This window comes from Elephas maximus, chromosome 17, assembly GCF_024166365.1.
Source record: "Elephas maximus indicus isolate mEleMax1 chromosome 17, mEleMax1 primary haplotype, whole genome shotgun sequence".
Taxonomy (NCBI): Eukaryota; Metazoa; Chordata; class Mammalia; order Proboscidea; family Elephantidae; genus Elephas; species Elephas maximus.
The window spans coordinates 40,883,683-40,898,884 of record NC_064835.1 but is presented as its reverse complement, the minus strand read 5'-3'; the positions used below and the strand labels follow the sequence as shown (position 1 = coordinate 40,898,884).

Below are 15,202 nucleotides of genomic sequence, written 5' to 3'. Positions count from 1 at the left end.
CCGTTCTGTCTGTTTAGAGGTGTGCATAATTGATTTACATTCATTGTGATTATCAATAGGCGTGAGTTTATTGCTGTTATATTGTTCTGCCTTTTTTTTTGTAGTGCTCATTTTTTCTTTATTCCGCTTACTTTCCTGTGCTCATTTCCTTATGTTTGTAGATTTTTTTTTTCATTATAGATTTTGTTTAGTGAAACTTTTTTTGTTTTTTAATTCTGATGAGTAGGTTTGTTAGCTGTCTTTGTGGTTACCTTGAAATTTACTCTTATCTTCCTAAGTATGAACTAGTCTTTTATTACTTGATATTTTGATAACTTGATTCCTCTTCATCTGAAAGTTTTATACCCACACCGTTTTTTCCCCTTTTATTGTTTTACATTTTTGTCATTTAGCGATTGACGCCTCTGTTTCCGTTTTAATTCTTTTAGCGTTGTTTTATTATTGAGAGTTTTTTTCCTAGATTCGTATCTGGCTGATTCTATTCCGTGTTCTAGACTCCAGTTGTTGTCTGATGTTGGTTCTGTAACTGAAGCACTCCCCTTAATATTTTTTGTTAGTTTGGTTTTTATGAATACCCGTGATTTCTGTTAATCTGGAAATGTCCTAATTTCACCCTCATATTTGAGAGTTTGGCGGGATATATGATTTTGGTTGGCTGTTTTTTTCTTTCAGAGTTTTATATATGTTATCCCATTGCCTTCTTGCCTGCATAGTTTCTGCCAAGCAATCAGAGTGTAGTTTTATTTTTTTCCTTTGAAAGTGACTTTTCAGTGTTTTCAAGCTGCTGTCAGGATTCTTTGTCTTCCATTTTGCTAAGTGTGATTATGATAAGTCTTGGTGTCTTTCATTTGGGGTTTACCCTATACGGAGTTCGTTGAGCTTCTTGATTGGTCAGCTTTTTGCCTTTCATGATATTTGGGAAGTTTCCTGCCAACAGATCTTCAACAGTCTTCTCTGTGTTTTCCATTTTCTACTCCTATTCTAGAACTCCAGTCACATGAATATTATTGTTCTTGATTGTGTCCCAAATGATTCTTAGGTTTTCTTTATTCTTTTCTCTGATTTTTCCTCAAACATAGTGGCATCCATGGATTTGTCTTCATCTCACTGTCTATCTTGCATTGTTTAAAATTTGTCCCTGAAATCTTCTATTTAGTTATTCATTTCTGAAATTTTGTTGTTTATCTTTTGGATTTCTGGTTACTGTTTTTTTATGATTTCTGATTATTTAATACTTGTTCTTGTATTATTTCCCTGAATTCTTCTGTTGCTTTGTAGGCCTTTTCCTTGATTTTAGCTGTTTTTTTTTTTTAATAATTTTTATTGTGCTTTAAGTGAAAGTTTACAAATCAAGTCAGTCTCTCACACAAAAACCCATATACACCTTGCTACACACTCCCAATTACTCTCCCCCTAATGAGACAGCCCGCTCTCTCCCTCCACTCTCTCTTTTCGTGTCCATTTTGCCAGCTTCTAACCCCTCAACCCTCTTATCTCCCCTCCAGGCAGGAGATGCCAACATAGTCTCAAGTGTCCACCTGATCCAAGAAGCTCACTCCTCACCAGCATCACTCTCCAACCCATTGTTCAGTCTAATCCATGTCTGAAGAGTTGGCTTCAGGAATGCTTCCTGTCCTGGGCCAACAGAAGGTCTGGGGGCCATGACCACTGGGGTCCCTCTAGTCTCAGTCAGACCATTAAGCCTGGTCTTATGGGAATTTGGGGTCTGCATCCCACTGCTCTCCCACTCCATCAGGGGTTCTCAGTTGTGTTCCCTGTCAGGGCAGTCATCAGTTGTAGCCGGGCACCATCTAGTTCTTCTGGTCTCAGGATGATGTAGTCTCTGGTTCACGTGGCCCTTTCTGTCTCTTGGGATCATAATCGCCATGTGTCCTTGGTATTCTTCATTCTCCTTTTGATCCAGGTGGGCTGAGACCAATTGATGCATCTTAGCTGGCTGCTTGCTAGCGTTTAAGACCCCAGATGCCACTCTTCAAAGTGAGATGCAGAATGTTTTCTTAATAGATTTTATTATGCCAATTGACTTAGATGTCCCCTGAAACCATGGTCCCCAGACCCCTGCCCCTGCTACACTGGCCTTCGACGCATTCAGTTTATTCAGGAAACTTATTTGCTTTTGGTTTAGTCCAGTTGTGTTTAGCTGTATTTTTGTTGTTGTTTTTTTCACTGTTTTCCATGGTATTGTTTATTTTCCCTTGGTTTTGTCTGTGTTTTCCTTGATCTTTTTCCTAATCTCTTGGAGAGCCCTTGATATTAGTCTTTCGAATTTCATATCATTTAATTCCACTGCCTTTGCTTCTACTGGAAAGTTATCTGATTCTTTATTTTGGTCAACTGCTGGAGCAATCTTGTCCTGGTTTTTTATATGTTTTGATATAGTCTGGTGTCTCCGAGACAGTAAGGTATTATTTTCTGTATTTATGGATTATGTTTCTTTCATTGTGTGTGTCTGTTTTGTTTTGGTATGTCAGGGCAGGCGGGCCAGGTGTGCTTTCCTCATTTCTGGGCATGATAGCTCTCACTGCCTTGTCCTGGTGGGCAGGGAGGCAGCAGGCAGTGTGAGCCCACTTTGCTGTACACTGCTTTGGTGAGGTGGTTGAGTGTGCACTGGGCGGGCTCTCCCTGCACTCTGATGTTGTTCCAGCAGTTTGGGAGTGTTCACAGTCCCTTGTCAGATAGGCGGGGGTGTCAGATGGGGAGTGGTACTGGCTTACTTCCCTCTGTTCAGCAGCTTGTTGAGTCGTGGGAGGAGAGGGGCAGTGTGGGCCTGGTGCAGCAGCAGGCCTCAGCTGGGGACGCTATAGCCGTGGTGGCACAGTGAGGGCTGGTGGGAAAGGGGGTTGGAGTATGTGGGTCTGGGGAGAACACAGAAAAGGAAAGAGAAAGTTAAAGTGGCTTATAGGTAGGGTGGAATGGATGCATGGTGCCAGTGGGAAGCGGGGGGATAGGTGATGTACGGTGCTAGGTGGGAGGGCTAAAGGGAAGGGAGAAAAAATGGCATGGTGGGAGCTGGTGGATTGGGATGGGGGACCCGAGGTGGTAGTGGGTTGGTGGCCTTCTACCCATGGTGGTGCAGCGTAGCCGATAGGAAGGGATAGAGGTGGCATACAGGGCTAGGTGGGAGGGAGAAAGAAAAGGAAGAAAGGGAAATAAAATGACATGGGCGGAGCTGGCAGGTAGGGAAGGGTAGGACTCAGGTCGGTGGCGGGATGGTAGCTCTCTACCTGTGGCAGTATGGTGAGGCCTTTCAGGAAGGGGTAGAGGTGGCATATAGGGCTAGGTGGGAGGGAGAAAGAAAAGGAAGAAAGGGGAAAAAGAACAAATAAAGAGGAGAAAAAGGCACAGTCAGAGCTGGGGGGGTGGGATGGTGCAGACCTTGGGGAGCAGTGGGCAGGTGGCTGTCTACCAGTGGACATGTGGCATGGCCTGGTGGGAAGGGGTAGAGGTGGTATACAGGGCTAGGTGGGAGGGGGAAAGGAAAGAAAGAAAGGGAAAAAATGGCACAGCAAGAGCTGGTAGGTGAGGTCAGGGCAGACCCAGGGTAATGGCTGACCAGTAGCTCTCTGCCCTGTGGCATGGCGTGACCCATTGGGATGGGGTGTGGGATGCATATGAGGCTAAGTGGGAGGGAGGAAAAGGGAAAAAAAATGGCAGGAGCTGATGGGTGGGGGTGGAGCAGACCCAGGGTGACTGCAGGCCAGTGTCTGTATCTGAACAGCACATGGCATGGCCTCTTGGGGTGGGGGGGTTGGGAGTAGCATATGGGACAGAAGGGTGAGGGGTATAAAAGCGTGTTTGTCTGGTTACTCGGTGCTCTTTCTGTTGGCAAGTTCATGAAGTTGCCCTCCTGTCCTCCTTGTCTGAGGTCATTGCTGACTGTGCTCTAAGATGGCGATGCTGTGCTGTGTTATTTGGTTGGGAACCTGCACTCTGTGTCTCCTTGTTCACTGTTTTCCTTTTCCATTTGATGTTTGATTTAGTTCTTTATCTCCTCATTTGATTCTTAAGGTTTCAGGGTTGACGTTTGTATCTGTTTTACTTAGTTTTTCGGGTCTTTGATGCAGAGAGACAGCATGATGTCTCTGTCTAGGGTACCATGTTGGTTTCACCTCTTCATTTTATCAATTTTTTTATTTTAAGTTGCTTGTGCTTTTGGTGTCGCCTCTAAGAAACCATTGCCTAACCCAAGCTCATGAGAATTTATGCATATGTTTTCTTCTAAGAATGTATAATTTTGGCTCTTACATTTACACCTATGATCCATTTAGAATTAAGTTTTGTGTATGGTGTGAAGTAGGGGTCCAACTTCATTTTTTGCATGTGGATACCCAGTTGTCCCAGCACCATTTGTTGAAAAGACCATCTTTCACCCATCCAGTTGTATTGGCACCCTTGTTGATAATCAATTGGCTGTAAATGTGAGGATTTATTCCTGGATTACCTCAGACCATTTACATGCTGTTCCTGCACCCCAACACATTCTGTCTCACCTCCTAACCTTGACTGCCCCCCATCTCCCCCTCTTTTCTTGGCTAATTTGTGTTTACCCTTTAGATTCTATTGTATATTTTACTTCTCTCAAGATTCCTTTCCTAACCATCAGTCCCTCCTAATCTAAATTATGTTTTTAAATGCTCTTTCATAATACTTTGTACTTTTTTTTATTATGCTGCTTTTTAAGGAAAAAATTATTGTGGCAGAATACGTATAAAAAGACATTTGCTATTTTAACCATTTTTAAGTATACAATTCAGTGACATTAATTACATTTACCACGTTGCACAACCATCCCCACTATCCATTCCCAAATGTTTTTAATCCCCCTAAACAGAAACTCCATACCCCTTAAACAGTAACTGCCAATCTCCCTGCATTCCTCCTATTGTTGGTAACAACTGATAAACTTTTGTCTCTGTGCATTTTCATTTTCTAGATATTTCATATAAGTGGAATCATACGATATTTGCCTTTTTTTTTTTGGTGTGGATTATTTCACTTAGCATAATTCTTTCAAGGTTCATCCATGTTTTAGCGTATATCAGAACTTCATTTCTCTTTATGGGTGAATGAATATTCTATTGCATGGTTACACCACATTTTCTTTATTCATCTGTTGATGGGCCTTTAGGTTGTTTCTACCTTTGGCTATTGTGTGAATACTGCTGCAGTGAACACTGGTGTACAGTGTTAATACCACTCTTTAATAGCAGATTTGTGTGTTTTTAGTTTAACACTCCCTTCCTCCATAGCTCCGTGAGAACAAGGACTGTGCCTGTTTAGTTTACCACTGTATACTCAGTGCCTCTCACTGTGCCTGTCACATAAAAGTACTTATTGAAAGTGGCAGGCAGTATTTTGTTTTAAACTATGTATTTTAGTAGTGACTTTAAGTTTCTATTTTCTGTCTTAGGGCCATGAAATGACAAGCATTGGACTGCTACTTGGTGTTTCTGCTGCTAAACTAGGCACCATGGATATGTCAATAACTCGACTTCTTAGCATTCACATTCCTGCTCTCCTACCCCCAACTTCCACAGAACTTGATGTCCCTCACAATGTCCAGGTGGCTGCAGTCGTTGGCATCGGCCTTGTGTATCAAGGGACAGCTCACAGGCATACTGCAGAAGTCCTGTTGGCTGAAATAGGTATGGCATTAGTACATTCTTCCACTCCACACAGACCGGAGTAAAAATGACTGTAAAGTTATAAAGATTAAGGAAAATATAGTAGCTTTTGTGAGCACAGAGTTATCTGGTACTAATAAGAAAAACTAAAAGTTATGTTTTCTAAGGCTAATATTGCCATGCAGGTTATTAGCCTGGATATTTATTTGGCTAGCCTAATTGAGTGCCAGTGGTCACGTTTAATAAGATAACCAATCCAAAGGAATCCTGATGGCACAATGGTTAAGTGCTTGGCTGCTAACTGAAAGGTCAGCAGTTTAAACTCACCAGCGGATCCACAGGAGAAAAGACCTGGCAGTCTTAGTCCCATAAAGATTACAGCCTAGGAAACCTTACAGGGCAGGTCGCTATGAGTTGGAATTGACTTGACAGCATATAACAACAATGACATGGTCTTAATTACGTTCGATTATGCTGCTTTCCTGCTATGTCTTTACCAAGCAGTCTAGAAATGATCTGCACTTAAAATTCAAAGTTGGCTATGTTGGGAGTGAAGCTGGAAATGAAGCGGCTCACACACTTATTTCATTTAATATATTCTAGGCTTTGAATTGAGCCCAGACTCTATGGAAATCTGTTTTATGTGTTGTCTTCTTTTTTAGATAACTGGAAATGCTATCGACATTACTGTTACAGACAGCAATTCAGATAATATACATTACGTATTCTGTTCTGACTTATTTAGGATCTTTTCTACATGCATTTCAGGATATATTGTTGAAGATAGGTTTTTGTTTAGTACGATTGTACTTTAGTTAGCTATTGCCGCAATAATGCTGTATAATAAACCACAAAATCCCAGTGACATACAACAGTAATCTTGCTCTCATGTCTGTGGGTTGGCTGTGGCACCTTTGCTTCAGGCTGCAAGTTTGTGGGTCTCATTCTTTGGCTCTGCTTCATAGGCCTTATTTTGGGGTCTCAGCTGGAGGGAAGTGTTCCTTTTATGGTGATAATAGAGGTGTAAGAGGGAGAACCAAATAATGGAAGCACGTTTCCAGCCTTTACTTACTTTATGCCGGCTAAGAGCCCAGGCAAGAGCCAGTCACATGGTCTTGTCCACCGTGAGGCTATTATCAAGGGTGCGGATGCATACCGCTACCATAGGACAGTAAGTAATTGGGACTGTTCATTTGTCTACTACAGTAATAAAATAAATTATTTGCAAAACTGAAATGTTGCTGTTACCGAAATGTATAGTAACATAATAATAATAATCTTGAGTATCTTGTGAGAACACTTATTCATAGGATACTCAAGATTGGTTGTTTAAAGCTCATTCATATACAAGGTAATTTAGCATCCTTTGGCTTTATTATAATGCTATCTAATGATATCACAAGATCTCACAGCCATACCACAGCTATTTCGTATTGTGTGTAGAGGATTTTCTCTTTGAATCCTATATTCTCTTATATAATGATGGAATGTACATACTGTTTTTATTCTACCCTTTTTATATATCATTGTCAGATTGATTTTATATTGTGCTGTATCTCACTTAGTTGATGTACTATAAATTGCCTAATTGTTTTATTTTCAGGACTTCTTAGGTTGTTTCAGGACTTTTTAGATTGTGTCCTTGCTATTATGTATACACATTAAACTGATTATCTTTGTGTAATTTCTTTCTTTTATAAAAGTATGAATATTGCTCCGAACAAACCTTTTAGAATCACTATGCAGAAATCACATCATAGTAGGGTCAGTATTAAATAGATTGAGAATTATATTTAACATCCTTAAAAACATAAACGAAGTTTCCTTGGTGTTTCTGCTGCTAGACTAGTATTTGAATGTCTCACTACATTTAATGAATGCATTGAAAAATAAGGAAATGTGAACAAAATGTAAGAGATTAAAAATTAGACATTATTTATTGAGCACCCCTCTCTCTATTTTAAAAATTTTCCTACTTCTTGGTAATATTTTTGGTAAAATCCAGGGTTTCACAGTGTTTTAAAGCCACTGCTTGTGGAGACTCAAATTGGCAAATTAAAAGAACTGTTTTGGGGCTTTATTTTGTAGTAAACTGACCGTTGTGAACACTGTTTATGATACAGTCATAGCTTTCTGAATGGAATTATATTGAATTCGTAGCTCTTACACAACTTACTGGAAAGTTAACTCTTTAAAATTTTTTTGAGTTAGGATTTTAAGAGGATAATTTGAATTGTGTTGCTTTTTTATAGGACGACCCCCTGGTCCTGAAATGGAATACTGCACTGACAGAGAGTCATACTCTTTAGCTGCTGGCTTGGCCCTGGGCATGGTTTGCTTGGGGGTAAGCACAGCTGTGCCTTCAGATGCTTCAGTTACAACTGCTTGTTGAGATGTAACCTTGAAACTTTACTTTGAATAGCACTCTGCTTTGTTTAGACTTAACCTAATCCATACCTCTTCTATTCTGGATATTTTTCAAATTACCAGATTTCCGAATGGAGAGAAATAGTAGTGGAGAGTGGGGGTTTATGGTTTATTTCCCCCTAGCTGAAATATGTTTATAAATGAACTAACGGAATGAAGTTTCTTGGAAAGGACTGAAGACTTAAGGCGAAGAAGTGAATATAAGCATATTAATAAGAAAAATGTAACAATATAAGAAATGAAGTAGGAAACAGAAAGTAGCGCATGGCGGAGAGCATAAAGAGTCTGCAGTAGTTGCTGGAGATAAGCCATAACCCTCTTTTGATGGTGTGGTAGTCACTGTGTATCCCATAACAGCTTTTGCTTTATGCAGAATGCAGTATCATGTTGGATCAACTTTAACCCTATCCAAGAAAAACAGTATAGAATTATCAAGAAATTTCATTAAATGACTGTTTCACTTGGCATATGGGTCCCTTGAAGAACCACCAAAATTGTGTTATGGTGAAGCTACATTACATAAAATTAAAATGCAGTGAGTTTTTTCTTGTGTACATTCTGAAAACCCACCCTGTATTTGACCATCTGTTAGGATTTTTGCTCTTCATATTTGGCAGTTGATACAGTGGAAGCATCATACTGGTAATTGGAACCTGAATTCTACTCCTGACTTGTATTAGTGAGTCAAGTAATTTAATCCCTAAGAACTGGTTCCCCCTTTCTATAAAATAAAGAAATTAGAATTGTCTCATGGTTAAGTGACTATATAGACTTTGGAGCCAAAACTGCCTTGTTTTATATCCATCCCTGCCACTTAACTAAGCTATGTAACCTTCACTAGTATTTGAACATGTTTCACTATATCTGATGAATGAATTTGAAAATAAGAAAATGTAAACAAAATGTGAGGTATTAAAAATTCCTTGTCTGTAAAATGGCGTTCTTCCTAGTAGCTATTTGATAGGGTTGTTGTATTAAGTAACTCAATTCATGTAAAACACACAGAATAATATCTGGCACAAAAAGTTACTATTATTACAGTTATTGTTGCTGGAAAAGTTCATAGGTTCAATACTGCAAGGACTCTGATATTAATAAGTTTCATTTACATAAAAACTTATATTGTTAAATGCAATGAACTCTCTTTTGAAGCTTTTATATATCTTATGAAAGTACTAACTTGAACATATATTTATTATGATTTTTATGAGATTATTGATAGCTTGAGTATTAACTTATAAATAATAGCTATTTAAATTGGAAAAGAAAAAAAAAAAAACAAACCCTGCTTTGAAATTAGTTCATTTAATTTTTGGGTATGTGTAATGGATTTTCTTTCATAAGATTTCCTTTAACAGATATGTTATTTTATTTTCAAGCACGGCAGTAATTTGATAGGTATGTCTGATCTCAATGTGCCTGAGCAGCTTTATCAGTACATGGTTGGAGGTCATAGGCGCTTTCAAGCAGGAATGCACAGGGAGAAACATAAATCTCCAAGCTACCAAATCAAAGTAAGTCTAACTCAAGGTCACAAATCAAAATCCTGGAAGCTGAGAAGTTAATTTGAAAATAGTAGTTTTCTTACTAACATTGGTAAATATGTTAATTTGAGACATAGGCTAGTATTCAGAAGAATTCTATGAGATAATTCAAAACTCTTTTATAATAAACTTTCCTTTTGGTAGGAAGGAGATACCATAAATGTGGATGTGACTTGTCCAGGTGCCACTCTGGCTTTGGCTATGATCTACTTAAAAACCAATAACAGGTATTTGCATTCCCTGCCTTGCCCATGAAATATGAAATATTTTCTGACCTCAGTAGTAAATTACCCAATGTGTTTACTTCTCTTGTATTAGATCAACCTGGTTATCATTCCTTCAGATACTGTAACTTATGTAGATTTTATCTAGAAATAACACATTTTGCTGTTTTAATGATACTGACAATGTAATTGCCAGTTTCTATTCATTTCTGTTTCTTTAGTTGGTATCACCGACATCCAAACAATACCTGAGTTCCATTTCATTAATGTTGTATTAGCATGATGTACTAAGGACTGATTAAACCAGAAATACTTAGCATTATTCGATTCTTGGTTATCATTTATAAGAATGACTTTGGCTTAGTTCAAGAGCTTTCTAACTGACCGTACCTTCTACCTTCTCAACCCCTGTTTGCTGCTCACACTTGAAAGTAGATCTTTGGTGTTTAATCTTTTACATTTTGAATAGGATGACAAATTAGATAGGAGATATTATACCATGTTTTAAGTCTTTTAATTTAAAAAATGTTTCAAAATTGAACAAGTTTCTCAGTGTTCTCATTACTTCCCTCAGAAAAAGTAAATGTATGCAGAATTGGCCTAGTGGTTAAAAATAAATATTTATTCATCCAGTATTTGGATGAATGTGTATCTGGCACTGGGGATAGTTCAGTGAACAAAACGAAACAACCCTGCCTTCATAGAGATTAGATTATAGTAAGACTAGATGGATGGGTGGATGGATGGACAAAATACTAGGGAGTGTAAAGTGCTATGGAAAAAAATAGAGCAGAGGGTGGAGTGGGGAGAAATGTTTTGACATCTGTCTTGAGATACTTGATTACCTTATCCTTTACTTGAGTGATAATGCTTACTGACATCCTATGCCAACAGATCCATTGCAGATTGGCTCCGAGCTCCCGACACCATGTATTTGTTGGACTTTGTGAAACCGGAATTTCTCTTGCTTAGGGTATGATGTTTTATAAGTTTTCATTTCTTTTAACATAAGAAGTCTGTTTGTGGTTCTCAAATTTAGCCTGCAGATATAAATGTCTTTAGAAAGAACCTTTTACTATTACTTTGTTAAGTATATCTAATTGGTAGTGTTTTGTTTTATTGTGATAAAAATATTTATAACAAAACATTTGACAATTCAACATTTTTTACATGTACAATTCATTGACATTGATTATGTTCATCAAGTTGCGCAACTAATCACAACTATTTGTTTCAAAATTATTCTACCACTAATTTTTTTTTTTTTTATTAACCGAAACTCAGTGCCCCTTAAGCAAGGCCTTCTTCCTCCCTACCACCGTTGGTAACCACTAATAAACTTTAGTCTCTATATTTGCCTACTTCCTGTAAGTGAGATCATAAGATATTTGACCTTTTGTAACTGTCTTATCTCCCTCAGCATAATGTTTTCAAGATTCATCCATATCGTGGCATATATCAGAACTTCCCATTGTATGTATAGATCCCCTATTCTTCATTGATTTGTCTATTGATAGATGTTTAGGTTGTTTCCGCTTTTGGTAAAGAATATTGGTGTACAAGTGGTAGTGTTCTTTTAAAGTTATCAGTTTAGAATTTTTCACATTTAACTAGAAATCCCAGCCACACCAATATGTAATACTTAGAGTAACATTTCAGCTTCTCACATTATTAGTCAAAACTTCTTAACAAGCAGTAAGTGACTGGGAGGGACTTCATTACTACTTTATTTTACATTCTTTGGTTACCGTTAAGGATGACTGCTTCTCTTTATTGGTTTAAAACCCCCCAAAACCAAACCTGTTACCGTCGAGTTGATTCCGACTCATAGCAACCCTATAGGACAGAGTAGAACTGTCCCATAGGGTTTTCAAGGAGCAGCTGGTGGATTTGAACTGCTGACCTTTTGGTTAGCAGCCGAGGTCTTAACCACTGCACCACCAGGGCTCCCTCTTTATTGGTTTAGTGGTTATATATCATGTAAATTGTTCATTTATATGTCCCATGTAGTTTTTGAGAACTTTGCTTTCATTTACTTTTGGTCTAATTAATGCCATTAACAGTTTGACATAGTGGGTGTCTTAGGCAGGTTCTCTAGAGAAGCAAGACCAGTGAAGTGTATGTGTATATACATATATTGAGAGAAAGACAGAGAGAGGTTTATCTCAAGGAAATGGCTCATATGGTTGTAGAGGCTGGCAAGTCCCAAGTCCATGGGTCAGGCGTCAGGTTGGAGGCTTTTCCTGACTCATGTCAGTAGGGGCTGAGGAACCCAAGATCGGTGGGTCAGACGGCAGGCAACTGGCTCACACTGTGAAGGCTCACGAATCCAAGATCAGGCAATATGTCAGGCAGTTGTTCAAGTCCCAAGAACTGGAGGTCAGATGATTATAAGCCAGATGCAAGATCCAGAACAAGGAAGCAAGTTTTGCCAGAACATCCATATATGTATTGGATGCAGGCCACACCCCTGAGGAAACTCCCCTTACAGCTGTTTGGCTGATTACATCAGATCACATCATGGAAGATGACTACATGATTACAGAATTGCCGAACTATATCATTACATAACTGCCACACCACTGAGAATCGTGGCCTAGCCAAGTTGACACACAACCTTAACCATCACACTCGACCCCTTGACAACTTGGTACGAGTACATGCTTCTTTAAACCATGCATAGTTTCTAAATAAAGATAATTACAAAGTCAGCCTAACATGATATAACTAACATGCATGCAACCGAAAATGCACTAGCCCTGTTAACATATTTTATAAGTGAAGAAAACAGAAATACTTAATGCACACATATAAGGAAGAAATATAATAATCACAGTCCTTGTTTCTGCACCTGGTCACATGGGCAGAACTGGTATTTAGAACCACCTTTTTTTTTTTTTCTTCAGCCACCCATTCTGTATTCTCTTTGCCCTAAGCAAGCACCTCAGCCGGCCTTGGTGCTGTGCCTGGTGGGGTGACCCAAACCTGCATTGCTGAAGGGTCTGGGCAATTAGTAGTCATGTCAGAATTGTGTTACTGTAGTTTTCCGTTGACATTAATCACAGGGCATGGTAATGCTAAGAGACATCCTAAGGGATTGCCTCTATTCCAGACATATTCTTTTTACCTCCATTATGCAACATCAGGAGCCCTGGTGGCACAGTAGTTATGAGTGTGGCTGCTGACTAAAAGGTCAGCAGTTCACACCCACCAGCCACTCCTTGGAACCCTATGGGACAGTCCTGCTCTGTCCTATGGGGGTCGCTATGAGTAAGAATCAATTCAACAGTAACGAGGGTTTTTTTTTTTTTTTTTTTAAATGCAACATCAGTCTGATTTCACCTCGGTAGTCAGGGTCAATCACACCAGCCAACATGGTAACTCCTCTCTTTGCCTGTTGATCCAGAGGCATGAGAAGCCAATCGTGGCCTGGTGGCATTCTTAACTTCCATTTTAATGGAATCCATGTGTCTCCAGCTGGGAGCATTCCTCCTTTTGGAACTAAGACCTCTAGATCCATAGAGCATAGGGTCGTGGGAAGCAAAAATTTTCCAAGTGGATCACTGGGGTAATAGCAACTAGTACCCCTCCCATCTCCACTTCTTAATTGCTGGAACAGTGAATCCAGCTTAGGGGATAAACAGTACCATATGTTGAACTCTAGTTTAGAGCATATTCAGCCCCACGGAGAACATTACCACAACCCTGCAAAGTGTTGCTACCTAGCTGGTTCTGTTATTGTGTCTTTAGAAGGCCATTCCATCGTTCTGGCAAGCCAGCTGCTTCAGGATGATGGAGAAATTGGTAAGACCAGTGAATTCAGTGAACATGACCTGTTGCTGTACTTCACTTGCTGTGAAGTGAGTCCCTTGATCTGAGGGGTTGCTCTGTGGGTTACCTTGACAGTGGATAAAGCATTCGGTGAGCCTGTGGACTGTAGTTTTGGCAGAAGCATTGCATGCAGGAAAGACAGTTTGTATCCAGATTGTCTATCCCAGTGAGAATGAAATGCTGCCATTTCCATAATTAAGTGGTCTAATGTAATCAGCCTGCTGCTACCAGGCTGCTGGCTGATCGTCACTAGGATTGGTGACATATCAGCAACTCAGCATTGGTCTCTGCTGCTGGCAGATTGGGCACTCAGCAGTGGTTATAACCAGGACAGCCTTGGTGAGTGGAAGTCCATGTTGCTGAGCCCATGCATAACCTCTGTCCCTGCCACTGTGGCCACTTCATTCATGAGTTCATTGGGCAATGATGGGAGTAGGGGGGGAAGAGGATGACTGGTTTACACAAAATATGTAATCCTATCTACTTGATTGTTAGAGTCCCGTTCTGCCGAGGTCACAAATATTTTCATTCCTTTGGCCCATTCAGAGAAGTCTATCCCCATACCTCTTCCCTGTATCTCCTTGTCTCCAATTTTCCAATCCTGTTCCAAGTCCCAGACCATCCAGCCAAACCATTGGCCACAGCCCATGACTCAGTATACAGTCACACATCTGGCCATTTCTCCTTCCAAACAAAGTGAACAGCCAGGTGCACTGCTCCAAGTTCTGCTCTAGGGAGGATTTCCCTTCACGACTGTTCTTCAGGGAGAGTCTGCAGTCCTGCCACTGTCCATGTGAGAATGGACCTGCATATTGCACAGAACCATCTGTAAACCATGCTTGAGTTTTCTCTTTCTCAGTGAGGTAATCATAAGGAACTCCCCATGAGACCATTGGTACAGACTGGGAGAGGACAGGTAATGTGATAGGAGTGGAGACCATGGACATTTGGGCCAGTTCCTCATGCAGCTTAATTGTGCCTTCAGGTCCTGCTCAAGCCTGATCTTCTATGTACCACTTCCATTTTATAATAAAGTGCAGCTGTGTACGTCTGACATTATGACTCTGTGGGTCAGACAACACCCCATTCAGAATGGGCAGCTCAGGCTGCAAGATGACGTGGTGGCCCATAGTTAAGCATTCATTCTCTACTAAGACCCAGTAACAAGCCAAAAGCTATTTCTCAAAAGGAGAGAATTTTTCTGCAGAGGATGGCAGAGCTTTACTCCAAAATCATAAGGGTCTGAGCTATGATTCACAGATAGGGGCCTGCCAAAGACTCCAATAGCATCTGTATGTGCCACTGACACTTCAAGCATCATTGAGTCAGCTGGATCATATGACCCACCTGTTCATGTGGCTTGTACCTGTTGCAGAGCCTTCTCTTGTTCTGGGTGCCATTCAAAACTAGCAACTTTTTGAGTCAGTTGATAAATAGGCCAGAGTAGCACACCCAAATAATGGATATGTTGCCTCCAAATTCCAAAGAAGCCCACGTGGCATTGTGCCTCCTTCTTAGTTGTAGGAGGAGG

The 15,202-nt window shown here is 40.0% G+C and overlaps 1 protein-coding gene across 3 annotated transcripts in view; it reads left to right on the top strand.

Annotated features, from left to right (window-relative positions):
* The window catches only part of ANAPC1 (anaphase promoting complex subunit 1), a 184,893-nt gene that overhangs the window by 89,076 nt on the left and 80,615 nt on the right, over positions 1-15,202 (top strand). For all 3 annotated transcript variants that reach the window (XM_049857675.1, XM_049857674.1, XM_049857673.1), the window contains 5 exons: positions 5,432-5,666; positions 7,898-7,989; positions 9,452-9,586; positions 9,761-9,843; positions 10,735-10,813. In XM_049857675.1, the coding sequence (XP_049713632.1) occupies positions 5,432-5,666; positions 7,898-7,989; positions 9,452-9,586; positions 9,761-9,843; positions 10,735-10,813 (624 nt within the window). The remainder of the gene's footprint in view (positions 1-5,431; positions 5,667-7,897; positions 7,990-9,451; positions 9,587-9,760; positions 9,844-10,734; positions 10,814-15,202) is intronic.